Source organism: Oryx dammah, unplaced genomic scaffold, assembly GCF_014754425.2.
Source record: "Oryx dammah isolate SB20612 unplaced genomic scaffold, SCBI_Odam_1.1 HiC_scaffold_28, whole genome shotgun sequence".
Lineage (NCBI taxonomy): Eukaryota > Metazoa > Chordata > Mammalia > Artiodactyla > Bovidae > Oryx > Oryx dammah.
Window position 1 is genome coordinate 41,505,258 of NW_024070212.1, and position 24,322 is coordinate 41,529,579.

Sequence of the window (24,322 nt, forward strand, 5' to 3'; positions counted from 1 at the left end):
AGGTAGATTCTTTTGTCACTGAGCCACTAGGGAAGCCCTTTAGGTTTCTTTGAAGGAGAGGATGGAAATAGCTTTGTAAAAACGACAGCAGCATCTTGTTAGCAAAACCAAAGGACATCATTGCTCTAAGACAGAAACATGTAAATAGACACTAAATGACCCAAAAAACAGATTCTGTCTCTCAGCTCCAAGCACTCCTCCGTTCAAGACTGCTCATGATGTCTGGGTGTATGTACTAAAATTTCCCGATGTCTTGCCAACCAGTTTCTGGTTAGATTCCGCAGAACGGAAGCCTACGGTGGAGCCTGGAAAGAGGAAGAAAGACTCTTCTGCTTTCAGTTCCTGTCAGGCTTGCTCTAGCAGCAGCAGCAGCTGCTGCCACTGCCAACTATGACTCGAGCCTTTTTCAGCTGGCCCTGCCACATATCCTGCTGTGCTCCCTTGGCAGTAAGAACATTCAATCCACTGTGCTTCCTCACCGGCTGTACCATGCCACCTGAACCATCTAAGCGCCTGTCGGGTTATATCCCCCTCCTTTAAAAGTCTGAGTACCAACCATAATGCTTCTGAGGTCTGAAAATCAGCTGAAATGTACTCCTTGAGAAATGATCATCAGTCCCAGAGAGCCTCTCCTTCAAAGCTGTGCTGCCAAGTCGCTTCAGTTGTGTCCAACTCTGTGAGACCCTATGGACTAGAGCCCACCAGGCTCCTCTATTCATGGGATTCTCCAGGCAAGAGTACTGGAGTGGCTTGCAAATCAATATTAGTATTAGCGGGTCTCCAAAGAAATAGAACCAATACAAGAAAGATAAACAGAAAGACATACACATACAGAGAAAGTGAAAGTGAAGCCGCTCAGTTGTGTCCGACTCTGCAACCCCATGGACTGCAGCCTACCAGGCTCCTCCACCCATGGGATTTTCCAGGCAAGAGTACTGGAGTGGCGTGCCATTGCCTTCTCCTACACATACAGAGAGAGACTCAACAGATATTGGCTCATGTGATTATGGAGCCTGAGAGGCCCCTATCTGCCAACTGGGGACCCAGGAAGGCCAGAAAGTGTCATTCAAAGGCCTCAGAGCCAGAGCCAGTGGTATAGGTTTCGGTCTGTCCAAAGGCCTAAGCATCACGAGCATAAAGGGCAGGGAAACAGTGATGTCCCAGCTCCAGCGATCAGGGAAAGGGCAAACTCAAGCTTCCCCTACCTCTCTGTTCCCTTCAGGGCCCCAACAGATCATATGAAGCATGCCTACATCAGGGAGGGCAATCTGCCTTACTCAGTTCACCAATTCAAATGTTAATCGCTTCTGGAAACCCTCTCACAGACACACCAAAAATACTGTTTAAACAGATGTAAGAGTCAAGATTTTTCATCCTAAGTTTCAACAGTTCTAGCAAAGAACTTAATCAATGTTATAAATATTGTCATTTTAAAATAAAACTATTCCATCACTCCAAATTTATCCACTAGACTCTAAAAATCATAGCTGTTTAATATCCACCAACTCATTTAAAAAATACATTCCACCTCACCCACAATTTTATGCTTAAAAGTTCATAGTCACATTTCTCTATAATAAAAATATGTATGTTAATTTGTACCATTTTAAAATTTTCAGTGTACACAATTCAAATTTTTAAAAATTTCTTCTGGCTTGATTAATTACAATTAGCATTACTATACAATGAAGTATAAAAATATATGTTTTGATACACTGCTGCTGCTAAGTTGCTTCAGTCATGTCCTACTCTGTGCAACCCCAAAGACGGCAGGCCACCAGGCTCCCCCATCCCTGGGATTCTCCAGGCAAGTACTACTAAATATAAAAGTAAAATTTATGGAAATATCTTTAATGAGATTGATGTTCCTTTAAAAAAAATAACATCACATATCTGTGGACAGACAATGTTAATTATTGGGATTAGATGGAGCTCAATGGAAATCAATAACAAAAATATTATCAAGTGTGGGGCTTAAAAATATATATTAATAATCATGTATATTATTTATAAATTATTAATAATATAGATTATAGAAGCTACAACACACTTCACATGGTAGGGATGAATAGAGAGAAGAGACGTAACTTATAATTCTTAATAAGTAGTAATCTCCCAAAGTTTAAAGGAAATAAAATTTAAATTTTCTAGTAGCCTTTTGGCAAAGATACTGAAAATATTTCTCCTGATAATCAGAAAAGTAGATTTTATTTAAAGGTGTCATGTTTATCTTTGGAAAGTAAACATTTCATCTCCTTACTTGAAATCACACAAATATATAAAATAAGGCATTGGTTTATCTCTTAGTTTGAGTAGACTTCTCAGAGACTGTTTCAAGTTGTCCCTTTATTTAGTGCCTTTGAAATTTTCTTTTATTCCAAGGGAATGCACTATAGTAAAATTAAGTTGGGTAAAAAGTTAACTTATCTTTTGTAAAGAGGAAAAATGGAGACTGTGAAAGAGAAGCTAAAAAGGAGAAATTGCAAAGTACTACTTTGACCACAGGCAACTCTATTTTAGAAAGAAATACATAATTAGAGAAATTTGGAAATATATCCTCTAAAAACTAATGACATCTGCAAACTTGAAATTCATGGGAAGGCTTTGTGAAACTCAAGTGGTAACAATACCCCTGTTTGAAAGCCACTAGTCAAAGAATATTTTTAAAGACCATTGCACATATAGGGTACAATCAACATTAGTCCTTGTATTAGGTGGTTATTAAAAAAAATGAGAAGCATACTGAAATACAATTTCAGATATAGGGGTAGAAACAGAAATATATTTTTTTTGGGGGGGAAATATATATCTGCTTCTTCTAATAAAAATTTCTTTGCAGTAGTCTCAGCTTTATTGTACCCAAGTTTTGACTTAACAGTCAAAGCTAAGATTAATCATAAATTCATCATGTACAAAGTTGACCTTAAATCTCTTGCTCCAAAATTCCCAGTCTTTGCATTCCAACCTACCTCTGTAACACTGCTGCCCAGCTCGTCAGAAGTATCATCACTAGTCTTAAGACCCCAAATTTATCACAATCCCTCCAACAACTGTACTATCAGCATAGTTTTACTCTAAAATAGGAAAACAGGGCTCCCCTGGTGGCTCAGTGGTAAAGAAATTGCCTGCCAAAGCAGGAGACACAGGTTTGATCCCTGATCCAGGAAGATCTATGCATCACAACTACTGAGCCTGCACTTTAGAGCCCAGGAGTTGCGACTAGTGAGCCCATGTGCTGCCAACTACTGAAGCCTGCACGCACCCTAGAGTCTGTGCCCTGCAACAAGAGAAGCCCCTGCAGTGAGAAGCATGAGCACTCCAATGAGAGGGTAGCCACCACTTGCTGCAACTGGAGAAAACACCACATGGCAACGAAGACCCAGCACAGCCAAAAATAAATAAATAATTAAAAAAGGGGAAACATTTATGTCTTCTTAGAAAAATGAACTTATAAAATTTACTTCCTTAAGTACAAACAGGAAGCAATACTATCATCAGCATCTTTAAAACAAATTGAACCCAACTGTCTAAAGCCACAGAAATCACTGACAAGAATTACAATTATGTACATGGAGTAAATTTTTAAATTATGTTTTTTTATACAGACTAATTCTCCACTTTCTGAATGTTTTATAATATAAACCTCTGTATCTATATCTTGGACTGTTTTAATCATTTAGTGGATACATTTCAAGAACTAGGTCTCAATGAATTCATCACTATATTACAGTACAGCATATTTAACTATTACATAAAACTAGTTTCATTTGAGTCACAACCTCAATTGCCTACAGGGACCAGGAAGTAATCTAAATGTGGAACAGGTTAGGTGTAAGATAACAGACAGTAATGAAAAGCATTCTGTTCTAAAGGCACTCAATTATTTGTAAAACTATAAGCCAAACAAAAAAACATACCTGGAATTGATATGACCAAATTTACAAGGGATAGAATTTTACAATTCTCATTGTTTAGCTTTCACAACATATTCAACAGATTCAAAGCCAATATTTACCTAGTACCCAGATAAATATAATGAGAAGATATACATAATGAGACAATGGTTATGAAATGTTACTGTTGACACAGCAAGTACTTGTGTTTAAAGTTGTCTCATTAAATTTTATGAGAACCCAGCTGTGATTAGAATTATATACAAATTACAGATCAAACCTACATCCCTAACTTATCACATTATATCAAAAAGAAAACCACTTTAGATGAAAAGAATATTTTATTGCAATACTGTAATACCGAAACCAACTATTATACATATCCACCAACTCTTTTTCACTGTCCCTGTCTATCTCAGAAGACAGTCAAAGTGAGATTAATTGGATGAAGCATTCTCAACAAATCTAGAACATTCTATACTTCAATTAAAGTTAGGTCCTTTAATAAATTAGGTCTTATTCCACTGTTCTATAATATTTATGAAATGATTAGTGCAATAACATCACTGAAGTATCATTTAAAAGGCAAATACCCTACAGATTTGGATTTGTCATCCCAATTCCTTGGCATTCAATAATGTAAGTGTCTTTAGAGGCATCTTCTTCATCTTCTGATTTCTTCACAGTAAATTTAGCCTGAAACCAGAAGAGCATTTAGTATATAAGTAATACGAAGAGAGACACAGGGGAGAGCCCATAACTCCTGCTTAAACAGGTAGGCAGTTAATACCAAACTCATTTTATTGAAGAAGCTAGAGACAGAAAGATCAAATGACTCATGAGAAATTCAATAGCCTACATATGAAATACTTTATTCCAGAGGCATGGTCCTTATTCAGAGGTATACGAATCTGTGGAGTTTTGCCAGAATATATGTAACCTGGCTCCCATTTCTTACCCACTGAATCAGAACTTCTCAGAAGTGCAGCTTTAAGTAAATATCAATTTTTAAATCTCAATACCTACTTTCTAAATTTTTTCTGAAACATGGCACTGAAGCATTTAAACTTCTTTTATCTTGTCAAATATCAAATTACCCTTTAATTTCTCTCAAATTTTCTTGCCAATTTAATTCCCTAAATACAGTATTTAAAATATCTAGTTCAGAGGAGACAGGTGGAGAGAGGTGACAACATCTTCCCTCATCATTATTGGGTTTGACACTGTACTTTTTACTTGTTAACTAATTAAAGTTTAGCTTTGAAACACCTGATCTGTATCACTATACTGTGGAAACATGATTTTTTTTTTAAAGCAAATATATTCATTCTAAGAAAATTGAATTAAAATCAAAATAACGGAGGAGGCTGACTGAATCTGTGACAGAGGGATTTGAAGTATGCATAAAACCTTTGAAATACAAGTTGAAAACTACTTCTCCAAGGTCCTGTTGAACTGCAATATTTAAAAAGTATTCCAGTTTTAGGATTAGATGGCTGTGTGTGGACATTGAAATTTATTGTTGTATGAATAAACAATGAATCTGAATTATGAGCTAGATAGACTAGTTATATTATACACATTTTTTTCAAATTACAAGCACTATATAAATATGAAAAAGGTAACAATATGGAAATAATTTCTAGCCTACATATAAAATTAGAAAAAATTAGAGTTGGAAGCAGCCATAAGGGACACAGTCTCTGACCTTCCTGATAAATTACCTGCACTGAGACACAGAATGATGAAGCAGCTTGCCCCAGGTCACTGAGTTACAACACAACAATGCTGACCGAGAAACCAGAGCAAAAAAATCCAGTTCATGGCACTTTCCACTGTGCATTCAGTTCAAATAACATATGAGTGTCTACTATGTGCAAAGTACTGTAGAAAAAATGAATATACCCTTGTCTCTGCAATCAAGAAGATCACAGTCTACACGGGGAGACAGACTAATAACAGTTACAAAATAAAGCATAAGTAGAATAATAAAAAATACGGTTAATTATCTTTTGAATCAAATATAATTTGCTTTGCCTCCTATTTGGCCTTTTCCCACAATTTAATCAAACTCTACCTATCCTGTCTAATAACAAAAAAGGTACATATTAAGAATCATACAAATAAAATGTGAAGAGTAGGGTAACAGTGGTTTTTTGCTTGGTACACCTTTGTTATGTTTCATTTCTTATTACTACGTACATTATTTTTGTAACCTTTTAAAATGCTTAAGGTCAACATGTTCCTTCATAAAATTCTGAGTTATAAATTTTGTATTACTTTATAAAATTATATTATAAAGACTGTAGTAAAAAAAAATTAAAAAAAAAAAGTGTAGTAAAATAGAAATATGTCACACATCACTGAAAAAGGAATGAAATGATGCTGTATGCGTTAGCTGTTAAAAAAAAGAATAGAGAAACAATTTTAAGAGGAGGAAAATACCTAAATGTCAACAGTGGTCCTACTGGCAAAGGGGAGTTAGGGACAGGATTTTTCCTCTATTTTCTAAACTTTCTATAAAGAAGTTAGTTTCAGATGAAATACACATGTCATTTAAGAATCCTGTTAAACAAGGAATGAATATGAGATTATTCATGTTAAGTTCTTTTTCACTAAAAATTATACATCTAGGGAATTCCCTGGCAGTCCAGTGGTTAGGACTTGGCGCTTTCACTGCTAAAGACCAGGCTAGATGCCTGGTCAGGGAACTAAGATTCTGCAAACCACACTGTATGGCCAAACTTGAAAATACATTAACATATATATACAGCTACTCTTCCAAAGTTGAAAGGACTGGTAAAACGTTAGAATTTCAGCAAATATTCTATTCTACCAAAATAAAATCACAAGGAAATAAAATATATAAAATTTTTATATAATTTAAGTTTCAGTTCAGTTCAGTTGCTCAGTCGTGTCCGACTCTTTGCAACCCCATGAATTGCAGCACACCAGGCCTCCCTGTTCATCACCAACTCCCAGATTCACTCAGACTCACGTCCATCGAGTCTGTGATGCCATCCAGCCATCTCATCCTCGGTTGTCCCTTTCTCCTCCTGCCCCCAATCCTTCCCAGCATCGAAGTCTTTTCCAATGAGTCAACTCTTTGCATGAGGTGGCCAAAGTACTAGAGTTTCAGCTTTAGTATCATTCCTTCCAAAGAAATCCCAGGGCTGATCTCCTTCAGAATGGACTGGTTGGATCTCCTTGCAGTCCAAGGGATTCTCAAGAGTCTTCTCCAACACCACAGTTCAAAAGCATCAATTATTCGGCACTCAGCCTTCTTCACAGTCCAACTCTCACATCCATACATGACTACTGGAAAAACCATAGCCTTGACTAGACGGACCTTAGTCGGCAAAATAATGTCTCTGCTTTTGAATATGCTATCTAGGTTGGTCATAACTTTTCTTCCAAGGAGTAAGTGTCTTTTAATTTCATGGCTGCAGTCACCATCTGCAGTGATTTTGGAGCCCCAAAAATAAAGTCTGACACTGTTTCCTTTGTTACCCCATCTATTTCCCATGAAGTGATGGGACCAGATGCCATGATCTTCGTTTTCTGAATGTTGAGCTTTAAGCCAACTTTTTCACTCTCCTTTTCACTTTCATCAAGAGGCTTTTTAGTTCCTCTTCACTTTCTGCCATAAGGGTGGTGTCATCTGCATATCTGAGGGTATTGATATTTCTCCCCCTTGTGATTTGATCTTATAGTTCCCATTAAAATGCCTTCACTTACTGTAAGGCAGTACCTACCACATATGGGCTTTAATGGATGCTCTCCCGGGTTTGCTCAAAGTTCAGTCCTGCCCCTAAGAAACTATCTGGTCTTCAGCAATTAATTTAATCCCTCTGCCTCACATGACTCATAAATAAAATGAGATTAATAATAAATAGCCACCCACAATGGTCATGCAGAGTAAGATGATTCAGCTTCACTGCTGAGTGAGTTCAGTATCTACCACACAGGACATATTCACTGAATGACAGCAACTACAATTACTACTGAAGTTTTCTGTTTATTAAAATTTGACTCCAAATTGGCCATAATAAAGATCAATCACTCTTTCTGATGGAATACTCACCTTTGCTAGTTGCTCAGCAAAATGTATAGCTGTTTGGGTGTGGAGTGTAACTGGTCCTGTTTTTATTCTGGAAATTCCACTGGCTAACGCCATAAAAATGATCAGCTATTAAAAAAGAAAAACACAAAGAAGGAAACTCTCACACATTTACTTATACTTAGAGTTAAAAGTCTACTGCTTTCCGTACGAAAATAATACTAGATATCAAAATAGCTAAAAAAGTTTATTTTTTAATTGGAGGATAACTGCTTTACAATAGTGTTGGTTTCTGCATGCATCAACATGAATCAACCATACATATACACACATCCTCTTTCTTGAACCTCCCTCCCACCTCCCACCCAATCCCACCCGTCTAGGTTGTCACACAGCATGAGGTTTGAGCTGCCTGAGTCACACAGCAAACTCCCCCTGGCTATTCATTTTACATATGGTAAAGTATGTTTCAATGCTACTCTCCCAATTTGTCCCACCGTCTCCTTCCCAACTGTGTCTGTAAATCTGTTCTCTTGTGTCTCCACTGCTGCCCTGAATTTAAATAGGTTCATCAGTACCAGCCTTCTAGACTCCATACATATGCATTAATATACAATATTTGTTTTTCTCTTTCTGACTTACTTCACCCTTTAACATGCTCCAGGTTCATCCTCATCAGAAGAGACTCAAACGCATTCCTTTTCCTGGCTGAGTAATAGTTCAGTGTGTGTGGTGTGTGTTTATGTACACACACCACACTTTGTTTATCCATTCATCTGTCAATGAACATCTAAGTTGCTTCCATGTCCTAGCTACTGTAAATAGTGCTGCCATGAACACTGGGGTATATGTGTCTTTTTCAATTATGGTTTTCTCAGATGGTAAAGCATCTGCCCGCAAAGCGGGAGACCCAGGTTCGATCCCTGGGTCGGTAAGATCCCGTGGAGAAGGAAATGGCAACTCACTCCAGTACTCTTGCCTGGAAAATTCCATGGACTGAGGAGCCTGACAGGCTACAGTCCATGGGGTCACAAAGAGTCGGATACAACTGAGCAACTTCACTTTCACTTTCTTTCAGGGTATATGCCCAGTAGTGGGATTGCTGGGTCATACATGGCTCTAAGTGATAAAGAACCTGCCTGATAATGCAGGAGACATAAGAGGCGTAGGTTCGATCCCTGAGTCGAGGAGACCCCTTGGAGGAGGACACAGCAACCCGTTGCAGTCTCTTTGTCTGGAGAATCCCATAGACAGAGGAGCTGCAGGGGTCTACAGTCCATAGGGTCACGCAGAGTTGGACCTGAGTGAAGTGACTTAGCACACATGCACATCACCACTTCACGCTGTAACTCTTTATTCCTAGTCTAAAAAAGAACTTCCGTTTCTTTAGGGTTACAAAAATCCTGAGATGGTAGAAAACCTGGGTCACCAAAAGTCTGGAATAGCACAAAAACGCTTAGTAAGTTTATAAACTTAATGTTTAAGAATACAGAGTTGAAAATTAATACATTTTATCAGACCACTTGTCCCTGCAAGCTAGTATATATAAACTGACAAGTTTCTTTAAAAGTTCTAAAATTACAACATTTTAACAGGTAAACGAATACACTAATACAGAATTACTAGACTGTAGAATAGTAAGAAGGAAGAGACTAGAAATAGGAAAACTGTCTTAAGAAAACTGGTCAAAAAACCTTGAAGAATACTTTTCTAAGCAGAGACATCTGATTGTGATTAAGGGTAAAAATTGGTAGAAAGGAAAACCTATCAAGACAGTGGACCATAAAAAGACTGTACTTGGAAATATTCATTAGCATTTCTTAATGTGAGTAGGTGTGTTAAGTTTGAGAGGTGTGACATATCCAAGTGGAGACGCTGACAGACGTAAGGGGTATAATGGACATGGAGCTAAGGAGAAAGGTCTGGGCCATTGATATAAATTTAGAAGCTATCATCAGCATACGGACGGTACTCGGGCCGTGAGACTGGAAAAAACAATCGAGAGACTAAGTACAGGTAAACAAAAGAGGTGTGAGCTTAAGCACAAGGGCTCTCCAAAATTTAGAAGTTGAGAAGAGGCAAACAACAATAATAATAAACTAGCAAAGGGACTAGAATGTATGGCTAGCAATACAGAAAGATAACAGTATTTCAGAAATCAAGTGAAGAAAGTATTTCAAGAACAAAGGAGTGCTCGGTGTGCCCAATGCTATAGCCAGGTTGAGTAAGATGAAAACTCAAATTTGTGGTATATAAATTCCAGAATAATACTTTTAAAATGGACTGAAAGTCAATGACTAAAATCTATATTCAATCTAACTGCCCAATATTCAAATCTAACAGGCTACGAGTTTTTATCCTGAAGTGTCATTACCTGGTCTTGCAGATACTCATCCACAGCACCACCATGTCTAAGATTTGCTAGCAGCATTTCAGCAGCTTCAATTCCAACCTTGTCTGCATTAACACCTACAACAGGCACAATATAAAAAAAAAAATTTAACTACTAAGAGACAAAAAGTTTAACATATCCCAGTTGGCACTGGCATGACATCTTTTAGGCCTCTGAACTCACCCATTGCAACTTTTAGGATAAGATCTTCATGTACTGAATCTTCTGAGAGCTAAGCATATGCAAATACTTTAATAAATAGACCAGTGAGGGGGGTAGGGAAGGAGAACAGCCTTTGGCCCTGTTAAGAAGTACTAATTATAAAATCAATTTATATGACACCCTATAATACTCTATAATACTATGCCTTGATTTCAAAGTTTTAAATTCACAATTCATATATATTACAATTAGTCTGCAGACAATTCTATTAGAATTAAAGGATTTTTTAAAAGTTCAGATAATTTTCACCTGAGGAAGAACAGATAAAGATTCTCAGGTTATATAAACAAAGTTTTATTCTTTTAAGATTTGAACAAGTACTACCTTGTTTCTTAGCAGCACTGACAGCTTGTAGGACCCTAGTTCCTTGACCAGGGATGGAACACAGGCCCTGGAAGTTCTAACCACTGGACTGCCAGGGAATTCCCTGGTATTACCTTATTTTAAAAATAAGAATATGTATTCCATTGTTCTACTTCCTGCTTCTCTACACATACCACAAATATTTGGTACAATGCTAAATACAAAATAAATCCATCAAATGTAGTGGGATGTCAGATGATTCTTTTTATTTACTTTAAACTAAAAGAACCCTATGGGCTTCCTTGGTGGCTCAGTGGTAAAGAATCCACCTGCCAGTGCAGGAGACGTGGATTTGAACCCTGGGCTGGGCAGATCCCCTGGAGAAGGAAATGGCAACCCACTCCAGTATTCTTTCTTGGGAAATCTTATGAACAGAGGAGTTTGGTGGGCTACAGTCCATGGGGTCACAAAAGAGTCTGACACAACTTAGCAACTAAGCAACAAGAATAAAATTAACCCTTGGCTGCAAATGAAAATGGCTTTTGAAAAATGAGAATGTGGTTCATTTTTATTTTATATTTGGAAATTCACCTAACTATATACATGTTTTGATAAAACGTCCCAGAAAATAGAAATCAAATTTTAACCATTTTTTCCCTTACAGAAGTCATTATAACAATGTAATACATTAAACTACCTTTATAACATTAATCAATCATTTACATGACTGAATGAAATGGTTTGGAACATGTATGAATCTTGACTTTCTGGTAAACGACTCTGCCTCTTTCATATCTTCTTCTAGATGTAAATAGAGATGATAATACCTTAGTTGCAAAGTTGCAAAGTTAAAACCAGAGATAATATTTATAAAGCTTCTCATTTCAAGACTAGTTCATAATAAGCTATTAATAAGAATAGTTACTACTGGTAACACACATGATACTATGTATGTACCATACTAAGTGACACAAACTGGTTCCTTCGCTAAGGAGGTACCAAAAAAGTAGAGGTAAGTGCTAAGCTTATGGTATAAACTATATATCCAATGAGAGTTTAGAAAAAGAAATTATAAGTTCCAGAATAATTTGAGAATGTTTCGTGAAGCATGAAAGGACTTAAAGGACTTGAGTCCTTGAAGAACAGCTAAAATTTCCATGGAGTATGAAAAGAAGGAAGCAATTCCTGGCTTTGTAGTATTAGAGAACAGTAGTTGCACTAAGGTTTCTCAAGGTTTCTCTGCCAAGTGGCAAACTATTTCTCAGAGCCATTCACATTCCTTCCTACCCAGCTGCCTTGACAGTGAATAATGGTATGAATGGACCTACAACATTACCAGCTATTAGTAGCAGTCTATGTTAACTGAACAAAATGAAGTAAATATGATAATTTTTTTTTATTAGTACCGTGTTCTAAATAAAAGAGCAAAATCCTAATTTCTTTGGAAAACCTAAGGTTTTTCTGACAAATACTCTTCTGGCATTTTAGACGTTTATTAAAATGGCCTCAATTTTGACAGCTTATAACAAATTAAAAAGATATTCAATGATTTGAGGTTTCTTCTAGCTTATTAAAAGGACAAAACTGAACAGAGAAAGCCAAAGTACTGATTACAGCATCAGAGACATGCTCTGAATTACTACACATACTGAAGGAGGAAAAGAAAGTGCTTACCATAAGCTAGTAGTGTCCATACATAAGAAACAAGATTGATAAGCCAGAGGTATAATTCATCTTAGCAGATTGATTTGCCCCATAGTAAAGTACAGAACTGAAAGATGAGTGCTCAACACATCACACAGATATTCAACAATGTGAAAACATATATTCTGTCCATATTACAATTAAATAAATGTGGGAACAATTCTTGCATGTAGATAATGGTCTGATCTCATTTTTCAGTTAAGGAAAGCGTTAAGAGTCACCATGTAACATAATTGCAGACGTAGGAACAACTTAGGTTTTCTTGCTCTTGATTTAGTGCTCTGTTATAATACACTGCCTCTATCTAAAATTGCTAACATTAAAAAAAAAAACTCTCAAATCTCACCTTTGCAACAGGATTAAAGAATGTTATAGCTGGAAGGATTTCAGAGATTCTTCAGACTAATTCTCTCACTCAATAGATAAACTAAGATCAAAATAGTTTTAGTAACTGAGACAAGGACAAAAATATGATTTGTTACAACTTATTGTTTGTAATACATATGGTGGTGTGGACAACCAGACAGTGTTGCTTCTGATTATAATGCTTAAACATTAAGATTCAGAGTCTAGTAATTTTCTAGTTAATTTAAATCAGAAATAAAGAGATCTGGATATTGGGAGCCATGACATCCCTTTGAGACCCTTAATATATCGACCACCTACCAGGTGGCTCTGGAGAAGGGAATGGCAACCCACTCCAGTATTCTCCCCTAGAGAATCCCATGGACAGAGGAGCCTGGCAGTCTACAGTCCATGGGATCGCAAGAGTCAGACACGACTCAGCAACTAAACCACCACCACCAGGTAGCTCAGTGGGTAAGGAATCCTTCTGCAGTACAGGATATGCAGGTTTGATCCCTGGGTTGGGAATACCCTCTGGAGGGGGTATGGAAACCCTCTCCAGTATTCTTGCCTAGAGAATCCCACAGACATAGGAGCCTAGTGGGTTACAGTCCACAGGGTCACAAAGAGTGGACGTGACTGAAGCTACTGAGCAGACACACTAAGAGAGAAGACCCCAAGGTACCTCTGCATTTGCTAGTTACATCCCCTTTGACTTGAGTGCCTGATTGGAAACAAGGGCAGGCACCAGGAGGAGTTAGGCAACTTCAGCAAGTAAGCAACTCTATCTTCGGATATCCCTCCCACCACTGTAAGTCTAAAAACAACTGTGCGTTCTAGATGCGTGTTGTCCAAAACTACCTCATATGACAAAATTTAAAAATGTTGATGAAATATTAGGAAAGAAAATTTTTCTGGGCTGGTAGAAGAGTTAATTCCAAGTATTGCTGATAACAGAGCAACGATCCCTTTATGATATCAATGCAACATATCTAAAACTATCATCTACACTGGCAAACTAACTCTCTACCTCCCATATTCACAAAGTTATAAGTTTCCAGGAACACAAGCTAGAAATGAAGGTCATTTCACTGCCTCCCTCACCTTCCAAATCCAGCTGATCACCAGTCTACTCACCCTCCTAAATACCCTTATATCAGTACTCATCTCTCTAGCCTCAGTCATTGCATTCCTTGGTGTAGGCCCTCATCATCTCTGATCTGAACTGATATAACAGACTTGTCTTCCTGCCTCTACTATTTTCCCTCTAATCCGATACACAGCTACTTACTTTCCAAAGACCTGGTCTTATATCCCTCCTTAAATTATCTGTTTTCAGGATGAAACCCAAACTCCTTAAGATCTATAAAACTCTTCAAAATCTTGACCTCTCTAATCTCATCTCTGTTCCTCCCTGTCCCAGATCCTCTACTCATCACTTATGTCTGTAGTTGCCCAAACAACACCAGCCCTTTCCTTTGTCCTCTTCTTTAGCTCTCCCCAGCCTTTTTTTTTGGCCACTCCACATAGCATGAGCGATCTTGGTTCCCAACCAGGGATCAAACTCATAATTGAACTCATGCCCCCCACAGTGGAAGCATTGAGTCTTATCCACTGGACCACCAGGGAAGTTCCAGCTCTCACTTTTCTATCTGGCTAACTTCTACTTCTCTATAGAACTCACTGGAGGATCACTGAACAGCACAAAATAGATCTGGGATCAATCAGTCCCCAAAGAATTAGCTGTTCTTCTCCTGTGTTCCTAGGTGCCCTGGAGATAGAACAATCACAGCACTGGTCTGTCTCCTCTGCCAAACTAAGCCAGGCAGCAGAAATGGTGGTTCTCACTTTGAATCCTTCATTTATAGTACCTAGCAGGTCTTGATACTCAAGGATAATACAAACTGAACTCACATTTCACTCAGTGCCTGCCAAACATGGTACAATTTCTGACATATGGGCTCTTAGTCTCTGTTTTATATTCTGCATTATCTTTGCCCTCTTAAGACTGTTAAAGATACTGCATATAATACCTCACCATCCATGTTGATTCCTCACTGCACCTAACAAGTAATGAATATACACTACATATATAGTCTTGATCACTATTTCTCAAATTTTATTATACCTTAGCTTATTCAAACAGATTTTTGGGCCCCAAAGAGTTCTGGTTTCATACAGATGAGGTGGGCCCCAGAACTAGTATTTCCAGCAAACTCCCAGATGATGCTGATATGCTACCTGTCCGCCAACCACACACTGAATAGCACAGTTTTAAACAATTCATTTATATCTGATCAACCGAATACGTTGATTTTACCTATTCTATTACACTGGTTAAATGTGACACCCAAGTACTGTCTAGATCTACCAACTGAGCAGATTAAAATTACCTGAATTTGTGTATTCAGCAGTAATAATGTAGTTAAATGGCATGAGTGTAAGCATGTTTTAAAGATGTTATCAAGTAGGAAGAAAGCAATCAACTACCACACAAATAGTGAGGAGTTCAACTATTAATAGAAGGAAATGTCAACCTACCCCGGTATTCCTGCCTGGGAAATCTTGATGGACAGAGGAGCCTGGTGGGCTACAGTCCATGAGGTCGCAAAGAGTCAGACACAACTGAGCGACAGAACACACACACACACACACATATAATAGCGAAAGTAACTTTAAATACTAACAGATGCATACATGCATCTCCTCTCCCAAATATGCCAAATACTACAGAAATTCCCCTTTCACTGAAACACTCAGTATTTTGAAATCAACACTGTAATAACAGAGGCAGGGAAGAACCATCAGATCTTAAAGCCACCTGGAGGAAAGCTGTAAAGTTGTATTGATACAGAATAATGAGATAGTCTCAAAGTATTATCCCAAAGTATTTATGAATTATAATACAAAGAGAAAGGGGGAAATTCCCTGGTGGTCCAGGGGGGCTAAGACTCCACGATTTCACTGTAGTGGCGAAACAATGAAAAGGAGGATGGGAGGAAGAAAGGGAGAAACCTTTGCAGCAGACAGACCTGGAGGACACCACCATAACAAGTGACCACAGTCCGCTTTACTGATAAAGGACAGGCTGACATTATGTGCACCTTGATGTGACCTAATGACTCAGCTGTAAAGAAACTGCCCACAAGGCAGGAGACCCAGGAGACATGAGTTGGATCCCTGGGTTGGGAAGATCCCCAGGAGGAAGAAATGGCAACCCACTCTAGTATTCTTGCCTGGAAAATTCCATGGACAGAGGAGTCTATGGGGTCACAAAGAGTCTGACATGACTGAGCACTCACTTATTCACTGATGTGATAGAACAGAATATACACAAAATCACCTGTGCAAGAGTCTTACTAAAAATGTTTAACCTGAATAAATCTAACCATGAGATAATCAGATAAATTCACATAATGGAAAATCCTATAAGAAATTAGTTTTCAAAATGTAAATATCATGAAAGGGGAAAAAAAAAAGGCAAAGAAACCACTCTGCAGTTAAAAAAGACACTAAACAGATATGATAACCAATGCTGTGTGTGCTCAAAAACAAGCAAAACAAAACATCTCAAATTGCTCTAAAGAATATTTTGGAGGCAACTGGTTGCATCTAAATATAACAGACAGATTCTTTAGGTATAAAAATGGTAATGTGGGATTTCCCTGGAGGTCCAGTGGTTAAGACTTTGCACTTCCAAAGCAAGGGGTGCAGGCTGAACCCCTGGCTCAGGAAACTCAGATTCCCACACGCAGCACAGCACAGTCAAACAATTAAAAAAAAAAAGTGATATGTGTTGATGCAAGTATTATTCTTTGGATGAACACACTGCAGTATTTAGCGGGGATACTGGGTACCTGCAACCTTTCACAGACATGGCTCAGAAATACACAACATGCAGCTAAATGTTCATAACCAGTGTATCTAGGAAAGCAGTGTACAGACATTCACTAATCATTCAACTTTTCTCAGTAAGACTGAAAATTTTCAAAGTATAAAGCTAGAGGAAAGACTTAAAATTTAACTGACTCTAAAACAGAACCAGTTAACCACATCCAGAGTGCCTGAAAAACTATGGACAGGGATTCATGACATTGTACAGGAGGCAGGGATCAAGACCATCCACAAAGAAAAGAAATGCAAAAAGGCAAAATGGTTGTCTGAGGAGGCCTTACAAATAGCTGTGAAAAGAAGAGAAGCGAAAAGCAAAGGAGAAAAGGAAAGATATACCCACTTGAATGCAGAGTTCCAAACAATAGCAAGGAGAGATAAGAAAACCTTTCACAGCAATCAAGGCAAAGAAATAGAAGAAAACAATAGAATGGTCAAGTCTAGAGATCTCTTCAAGAAAATTAGAAGATACCAAGGGAAGATTTCATGCAAAGATGGGCTCAATAAAGGACAGAAATGGTATGGACCTAACAGAAGCAGAAGATATTAAGAAGAGGTGGCAAGAATACACAGAAGAACTGTACAAAAAAGATCCTCATGACCCAGATAATCACAATGGTGTGATCACCAACCTAGAGCCAGATATCCTGGAATGCGAGGTCAAGTGGGCCTTAGAAAGCATCACTACAAACAAAGCTTGTGGAGGTGATGGAATTCCAGTTGAGCTATTTCAAATCCTGAAAGATGATGCTGTGAAAGGGCTGTACTCAATATGCCAGCAAATTGGGAAAACTCAGCAGTGCCCACAGGACTGAAAAAGGTCAGTTTTCATTCCAATCCCAAAGAAAGGCAATGCCAAGGAATGTTCAAACTATCGCACAACTGCAGTCACCTCACATGCTAGTAAAGTAATGCTCAAAATTCTCCACGCCAGGCTTCAACAATACGTGAACCGTGAACTTCCAGATGTTCAAGCTGGTTTAGGAAAAGGCAGAGGAACCAGAGAGCAAATTGCCAACATTCGCTGGATCATCAAAAAAGCAAAAGAGTTCCAGAAAAACATCTACCTTGCTTTTATTGACTACGCCAAAGCCTTTGATTGTGTGGACCACAACAAACTGTGGAAAATTCTTCAAGAGATGGGAATACCACACCACCTGACCCACCTCCTGAGAAACCTGTATGCAGGTCAGGAAGCAACAGTTAGAACTGGACATGCAACAACAGATGGTTCAAAAGTGGGAAAGGAGTCCATCAAGGCTATATATTGTCACCCTGCTTATTTAACTTATGTGCAGAGTACACCATGAGAAACGCTGGGCTGGAAGAAGCACAAGCTGGAATCAAGATTGCCAGGAGAAATATCAATAACCTCAGATATGCAGATGATACCACCCTTATGGCAGAAAGTGAAGAAAAACTAAAGAGCCTCTTGATGAAAGTGAAAGAGGAGAGTAAAAAAGTTGGCTTAAAACTCAACATTCAGAACTAAGAACATGGCATCTGGTCCCATCACTTCATGGCAAATAGATGAGGAAACAATAGAAACAGCATCAGTCTTTTATTTTTTTGGGCTCCAAAATCACTGCAGATGATGACTGCAGCCATGAAATTAAAAGATGCTTGCTCCTTGGAAGAAAAGTTATGACCAACATAGACAGCATATTATGGCACCCCACTCCAGTACTCTTGCCTGGAGAATCCCATGGACAGAGGAGCCTGGTAGGCTGCAGTCCATGAGGTCGCTAAGAGTCGGACACGACTGAGCGACTTCACTTTCACTTTTCACTTTCATGTACTGGAGAAGGAAATGGCAACCCACTCCAGTGTTCTTGCCTGGAGAATCCCAGGGACAGAGAAGCCTGGTAGGAGGCCGTCTATGGGGTTGCACAGAGTTGGACACAACTGAAGCGACTTAGTAGCAGCAGCAGCAGACAGCATATTAAAAAGCAGAGACATTACTTTGCCAACAAAGGTCTGTCTAGTCAAGGTTATTGTTTTTCCAATAGTCATGTATGGATGTGAGAGTTGGACTATAAAGCTGAGCACCAAAGAATCGATGCTTTTGAACTTGGTGTTGGAGAAGACTCTTGAGAGTCCCTTGGACTGTAAGATCTAACCAGTCCATCCTAAAAGAAATCAGTCCTGAGTGTTCATTGGAAGGACTGATGCTGAAGCTGAAACTCCAATAGTTTGGCCACCTGATGTGAAGAATTGACTCATCTGAAAAGACCCTGACGCTGGGAAAGATTGAAGGCAGGAGGAGAAGGGGATGACAGAGGATGAGATGGTTGGATGGCATCACCATCAATATTCATGAGTTTGAGTAAACTCAGGGAGTTGGTGATGGACAGGGAGGCCTGGCATGCTGCAGTCCATGGGGTCGCAAAGAGTCAGACACAACTAAGCGACTGACCTGCACTGAATTGAACCATATCCTTTTAAACTTGTCATTCATCATTCTATAATATTCTAATCCTGACAGATAATTAAAGAATGATTAAAGAATTGTACACTAGAACTGGGAACAGTGTACCCTTCATTTATCTGTACCTCGTTTACCAAGTGATGATCCAGCAAACAGACAGCCAGTGGATGTCTCAGCAATAATGCTGTATAAGGGAAAAAACAGTATTACTATCTATGCTATAAATAGTCCAATATTACATGCAAATACAACACAGGAGAACAGTGACTGTTAAATACACAGAATTAGATCTGGCTAGGATATTGCAGTAGTGAAATTTTTCATACAGAGAGCAACATGATTAGCATTCTCCATCTTCATCAAGGTATTAGTATCTTTTAGCACTTCTGACAAGAAGTCACACCAGATTCTGATTCACACACAGGTAAGGAATGGTCTTCCCAGAAATCATGTCATCAGCACTAAGTGAGACCATTTCAGAGGCATAGTATACTGATAATCTTAAATGTAAATGTCTTTCTACAGAGATGTTTGGTTTTCTTTTATATCGATAGTTTTCAGAACAGTATTATATGAAGAAAATGCATTTAAACTCCTTAATAGAAGCTATGAAAAAGAGTTTAAAAGTTAAATATTCACAAAAGAAAGTTTTATTCTTCAAAAATATTAAAGCATTTTTATAGCACTTCAATCAATAACTCCTAATGGGAAAATATACAGTATTTCTTTTGTTAAGTAGACCTTTGCTACATCTAATACTTACTTGTAAACTGAATTCACACTTGAGATACAGAAAAGCAACTGGTAATATTTCTCATAGGATAATCTGATAATCTTCAAAGGCTAACTTCTGATGAGCTTAAACATTTAAGCTCACTATATAAACAGAAAGGCTCTTATAGTGTAGTAAAAAGTAAACCATCCTCAGAAAAAAATTCAGAATAAAATTATCATGATTCATCACACTGTTGTTTTAGATAGGAATGCCCTTAAAAAATATGCCTTAAAACTACAAATTTAAAAATGACAAACATTTAATTAAAATAGGATAAGTATTTCAGAGTGCCCTCAACCAACATCCAGGAAAAAGTATATTGTCTCACATTATTCCATTTCCATTGCCAAAAGCTTGGTCTTTAGGTTCCTGAACAGGCTGGATGTTAACATACAGATCCCTAATCTCCTTCCTGATGCATCTTACGGCTGCTGCCGCCATATCTTTTGCTACCTATTTTGATAAGACAAAAAATAGAATAAATTAGTAATTATTTTGACAGTTGCTTTCAAGCCTTCAAAGACACAGAATTAATAATTTTTCTGTGCATCATATAAAACTCAATTTTAAAGAGTAAAGTAAGCACAGAATTTTAAGAAAAACTTTTAATGAAAAGATTTATTTAAAAATTCTTTCAATAATTTCAAATTTTAGATTATTTAATACTTATCAAGACAAACGCATACTTCTAAGATCATCTAGACAACTTTATTTTTTGATACCTTATTTTATTAAAAAAAATTTTTTTTGGAGTATAGTTGATTTGCAATGTTGTGTAACTTTATACAGTAAAGTGAATCAGACAACTTACTTTAAATGGCAAAACACCAGCAACAAAAGCTCTTCCATATATCTTAGTCACACAGCCACGGTCAGTTAAATTTATTGGGCTCAACTGTTTAACTGGCGACATTCGGACAATCACTTCACCGCCTCCCTTTGGGTAGTAGCCCCTGTGAAAAGTATGATAAACTGACTGCATGACAAAAAAATAAAACTCAGTATTTACAATAAAATAACGTGTGAGTAATACCAACTATATAATTCATGTTTTATATTTCTAAATAATGTTTTAGATTTGTGCTTTCCCATATGGTAGACTCAGGGCTTGTTGTTGTTTACTTGTTAAGTCATGTCAAATTCTTTGTGACCCCATGGACTGTAGCCCTCCAGGCTCCTTAGTCCATGGGATTTCCCAGGCAAGAAAGACTCAAGTTCCTGTGACTATTTAACCCATTATTGACCAGAGATATGTTAATCCATCTTTTGTTACCGGAATAGTACTGACCAGAAGCATATCAATTCATTTTAGAGAGTGATACAATTAACACCACTGTGTGAAGCTGTTAGAGCTTAAAATTGATGAAGGGTTCATTATACAACTTATGATGATTGTTATCATCCACACTTTGCTCCATTAAGTTTTTGTTTCTAACCTATGAATATTATAAATGTAAAATTTTTGAAAATGATATATCATGAAATTTTGAGTGAAAAAAGTTTTGGTAAATTTTATGCAGATACTTTCTCTGATTGTCCACGTGACATATACACTAGTGTCTCAGAAAAGGATAGTTCCTCAGAATATAGTTCTGATTCAGACAATGTGAATGCCAGATAAAAGCCAATAAATAATCGTAGTGATTCATTCTGATACAGAAAATGAAAATAAAACTCATGGTGCTAGAGAATGCTCCTTTGCTTCTGCAGAAGAGTGGATTGCAGACAACATTTCACAAGAACTGGCAGACTCCACAGGTGTGTCAGGTGTAACTACTGAATGTAACAGCCCACGAAATGTTAGTAAAAGAACAAAATTAATTTTTATCCAGCCAAAATAAAAATTGCCAGCCACAGGTGTTAGGTTTCTACAAATACCCCCTGGTCAATAATGAGCTAAAATTATTTATTTATTTTCTTTGCCACATATCAAGGCTTGAGGAGATCTTAGTTCCTCATCCAGGACTGAAACTGTGCCCTCAGCAGTTAAAGTGCAGAGTCCTAACCACCGGACTGCCAGAAAATTTCTTATTTAAATTTAATAAAATTTAAAACTCAGCTCCCCAGTTCAATTAGCCACATTTCAGGTGCTCAACAGTCGTATGTAGCAAATGATTATCATCCTGGACAGACACGGACAATTCCTAGTGCAGAAAATTCTATCTGGGGACTTCTCTGGTGGTCCAGTGGCTAAGACTCCATGCCCTCAATGCAGGGGGCTGGGGTTCAGTCCTTGGACGGGGAACTAAATCCCACATCCACACCTAAAAGATCTCACATCCCACAGCTAGGACCCGGGACAGCTAAATGAAGAAGGTTCTATTCAACCAGTGCTGTTTTAGAATAAAAGCTACTTAATAATAGCAGCTCAGTCTATTTTCTTCTTGCTATATTCCAGAGCCCTAAAACAATGTCTGGCACATTATAGGTGCTCAATAAATATATGATGAATATTTAGTAGCTGAACCATTAATAAAATTTTGCTGTTGCTGCTGCTACTGCTGCTAAGTCGCTTCAGTCATGTCCAACTCTGTGCAACTCCATAGACGGCAGCCCACCAGGCTCCCCCATCCCTGGGATTCTCTAGGCAAGAACACTGGAGTGGGCTGCCATTTCCTTCTCCAATGCATGAAAGTGAAAAGTGAAGTTGCTCAGTCGTGTCCGACTCTTAGCGACCCCATGGACTGCAGCCTACCAGACTCCTCCGTCCATGGGATTTTCCAGGCAAGAGTACTGGAGTGGGTTGCCATTGCCTTCTCCGAATAAAATTTTGACTCACATTAGTCTTTGTCTAGAAGATGCTAAGAACAGACAGATAAGAATGACAATACTTCTATCCACTAAGAACTCCCCATCTGGTAAGGTGGGGGCTTCACGTGTAACTAGAACACATGTCAGGCTGTGAAGAGGACTAAAACAGAGGTGCAATCATGAATTCCAACTGAGGCACAATCACTGACAATTCACACAAGAAACTACAAGTTTCATTTTTAAGAGATAGAAGGGGAAGAAAAACATGAACAAAGGTAGGGGAGTCTGAAGGTACAGAGTGTATTTAGGGAATGGCAGCAATCGTGTAGTTAGAATACATGGTATGCTGAAAGGAGGGGAGGGAGAATATAGCTAAAAAGGTAAATTGGAATAAGACTGCAAAACACTTAAATGCCACACCAAGAAATGTGTCCTTGTTATTCTGCAGCAGAAGGCAAGCCTTATAAGAGAAATAACCTGAATGCCCAATGTGTCTCCTAGGAAAAGAATTCTGGTTGCACTGTGGAAGAGAATCCCTTTTAGGATCCTGCAGTACCCCACTCTAGTAGTCCGGCATTCAGTCTGTGCCGGACACAGATAACTCCACACTCAGTGCAGCCATTCACTCCAAAAATATTCTGCCAAAACAAACATCAAACATAGTATGCATCTGCTTTCAAGTACCCACACCCCTGCTGTTTACTGTTTTAAGCCATAAATTATTATTTCCTACAAAAAATGTATTAAGAGGATTACAGAAAAGACAGTTCTCCAGGATCTAACTTTTCCACTATTTTCAGCACAAGTAGCAGGTCAAAGGGTTAAGAAATAAGCACCTTACCTTATTTTAATGTCACAATTAAATGTGAAACCAAATTTTTCAACAATTGGCTTGAAAACCTGAAAAATCAATTTATTGTTACCTTAAATATCAGTATTTGCTTATTCAACAAGTATATTTAGTAAACAAATGTGCTCTGTACTGAGGTGATAATGAGGCACAGTAGATAAACAGTGATATAAAAATGCGAAGGCTAATTCTATTTTTTAAATAAAATAACTGAGACGCAGCTAAAATTAAAAATTTAACATTTAACTAATAAGGGCTGTGCAAACCTATCTAATGAGAAAAAAAAAAAAAAAAAAAACCACCCCAGAACTCAGGATTCTTGATCCTTGCAGTTTTACTCCAGAAGCCATTTCCTAATCTTAATATAACGTACCATAAGAAATCTGGGGTGCTGAAAAGCATTCAATTCTGTTTTCTCAAATTTTTTTATACAGTTGAAATTTTACTGCATATACAATGTTTTATCCTTTATTCCCTCATTAACATTACAAATAAAAGCATTTCCCAACATCATAAAATATTCCTCCTAAAAAGGATTTGAATGATTACATGGCAATCCAGAATAATTTATCTAACTATTCTCCAAGTTTTCATTATTGTATAACTATATATATTATAGAACAATAATTATATAGCATCCTGCTCTAATATCTTTAACATTATCTTTTGCTGCATTTTATAATATTTAATTAGGGTCATTTCCTTGAA

General features: G+C 37.7%; 1 protein-coding gene across 3 annotated transcripts in view; it reads right to left on the reverse strand.

Moving 5' to 3' along the window:
- Positions 1-3,702: 3,702 nt before the first annotated feature.
- Positions 3,703-24,322, reverse strand: part of RTCA (RNA 3'-terminal phosphate cyclase) — an 84,804-nt gene continuing 64,184 nt past the window's right edge. For 2 of the 3 annotated variants that reach the window (XM_040232225.1, XM_040232226.1), the window contains exons 5-11: positions 23,606-23,664; positions 20,825-20,966; positions 20,342-20,466; positions 19,364-19,422; positions 10,328-10,422; positions 7,978-8,082; positions 4,216-4,589 (exon numbers count right to left, since the gene is read on the reverse strand). In XM_040232225.1, coding sequence (XP_040088159.1) covers positions 4,488-4,589; positions 7,978-8,082; positions 10,328-10,422; positions 19,364-19,422; positions 20,342-20,466; positions 20,825-20,966; positions 23,606-23,664 — 687 coding nt within the window. In that variant the 3' untranslated portion in view covers positions 4,216-4,487. Of the gene's footprint in view, positions 4,590-7,977; positions 8,083-10,327; positions 10,423-19,363; positions 19,423-20,341; positions 20,467-20,824; positions 20,967-23,605; positions 23,665-24,322 lie in introns of all 3 variants that reach the window. The other variant, XM_040232224.1, reaches the window with a different exon arrangement.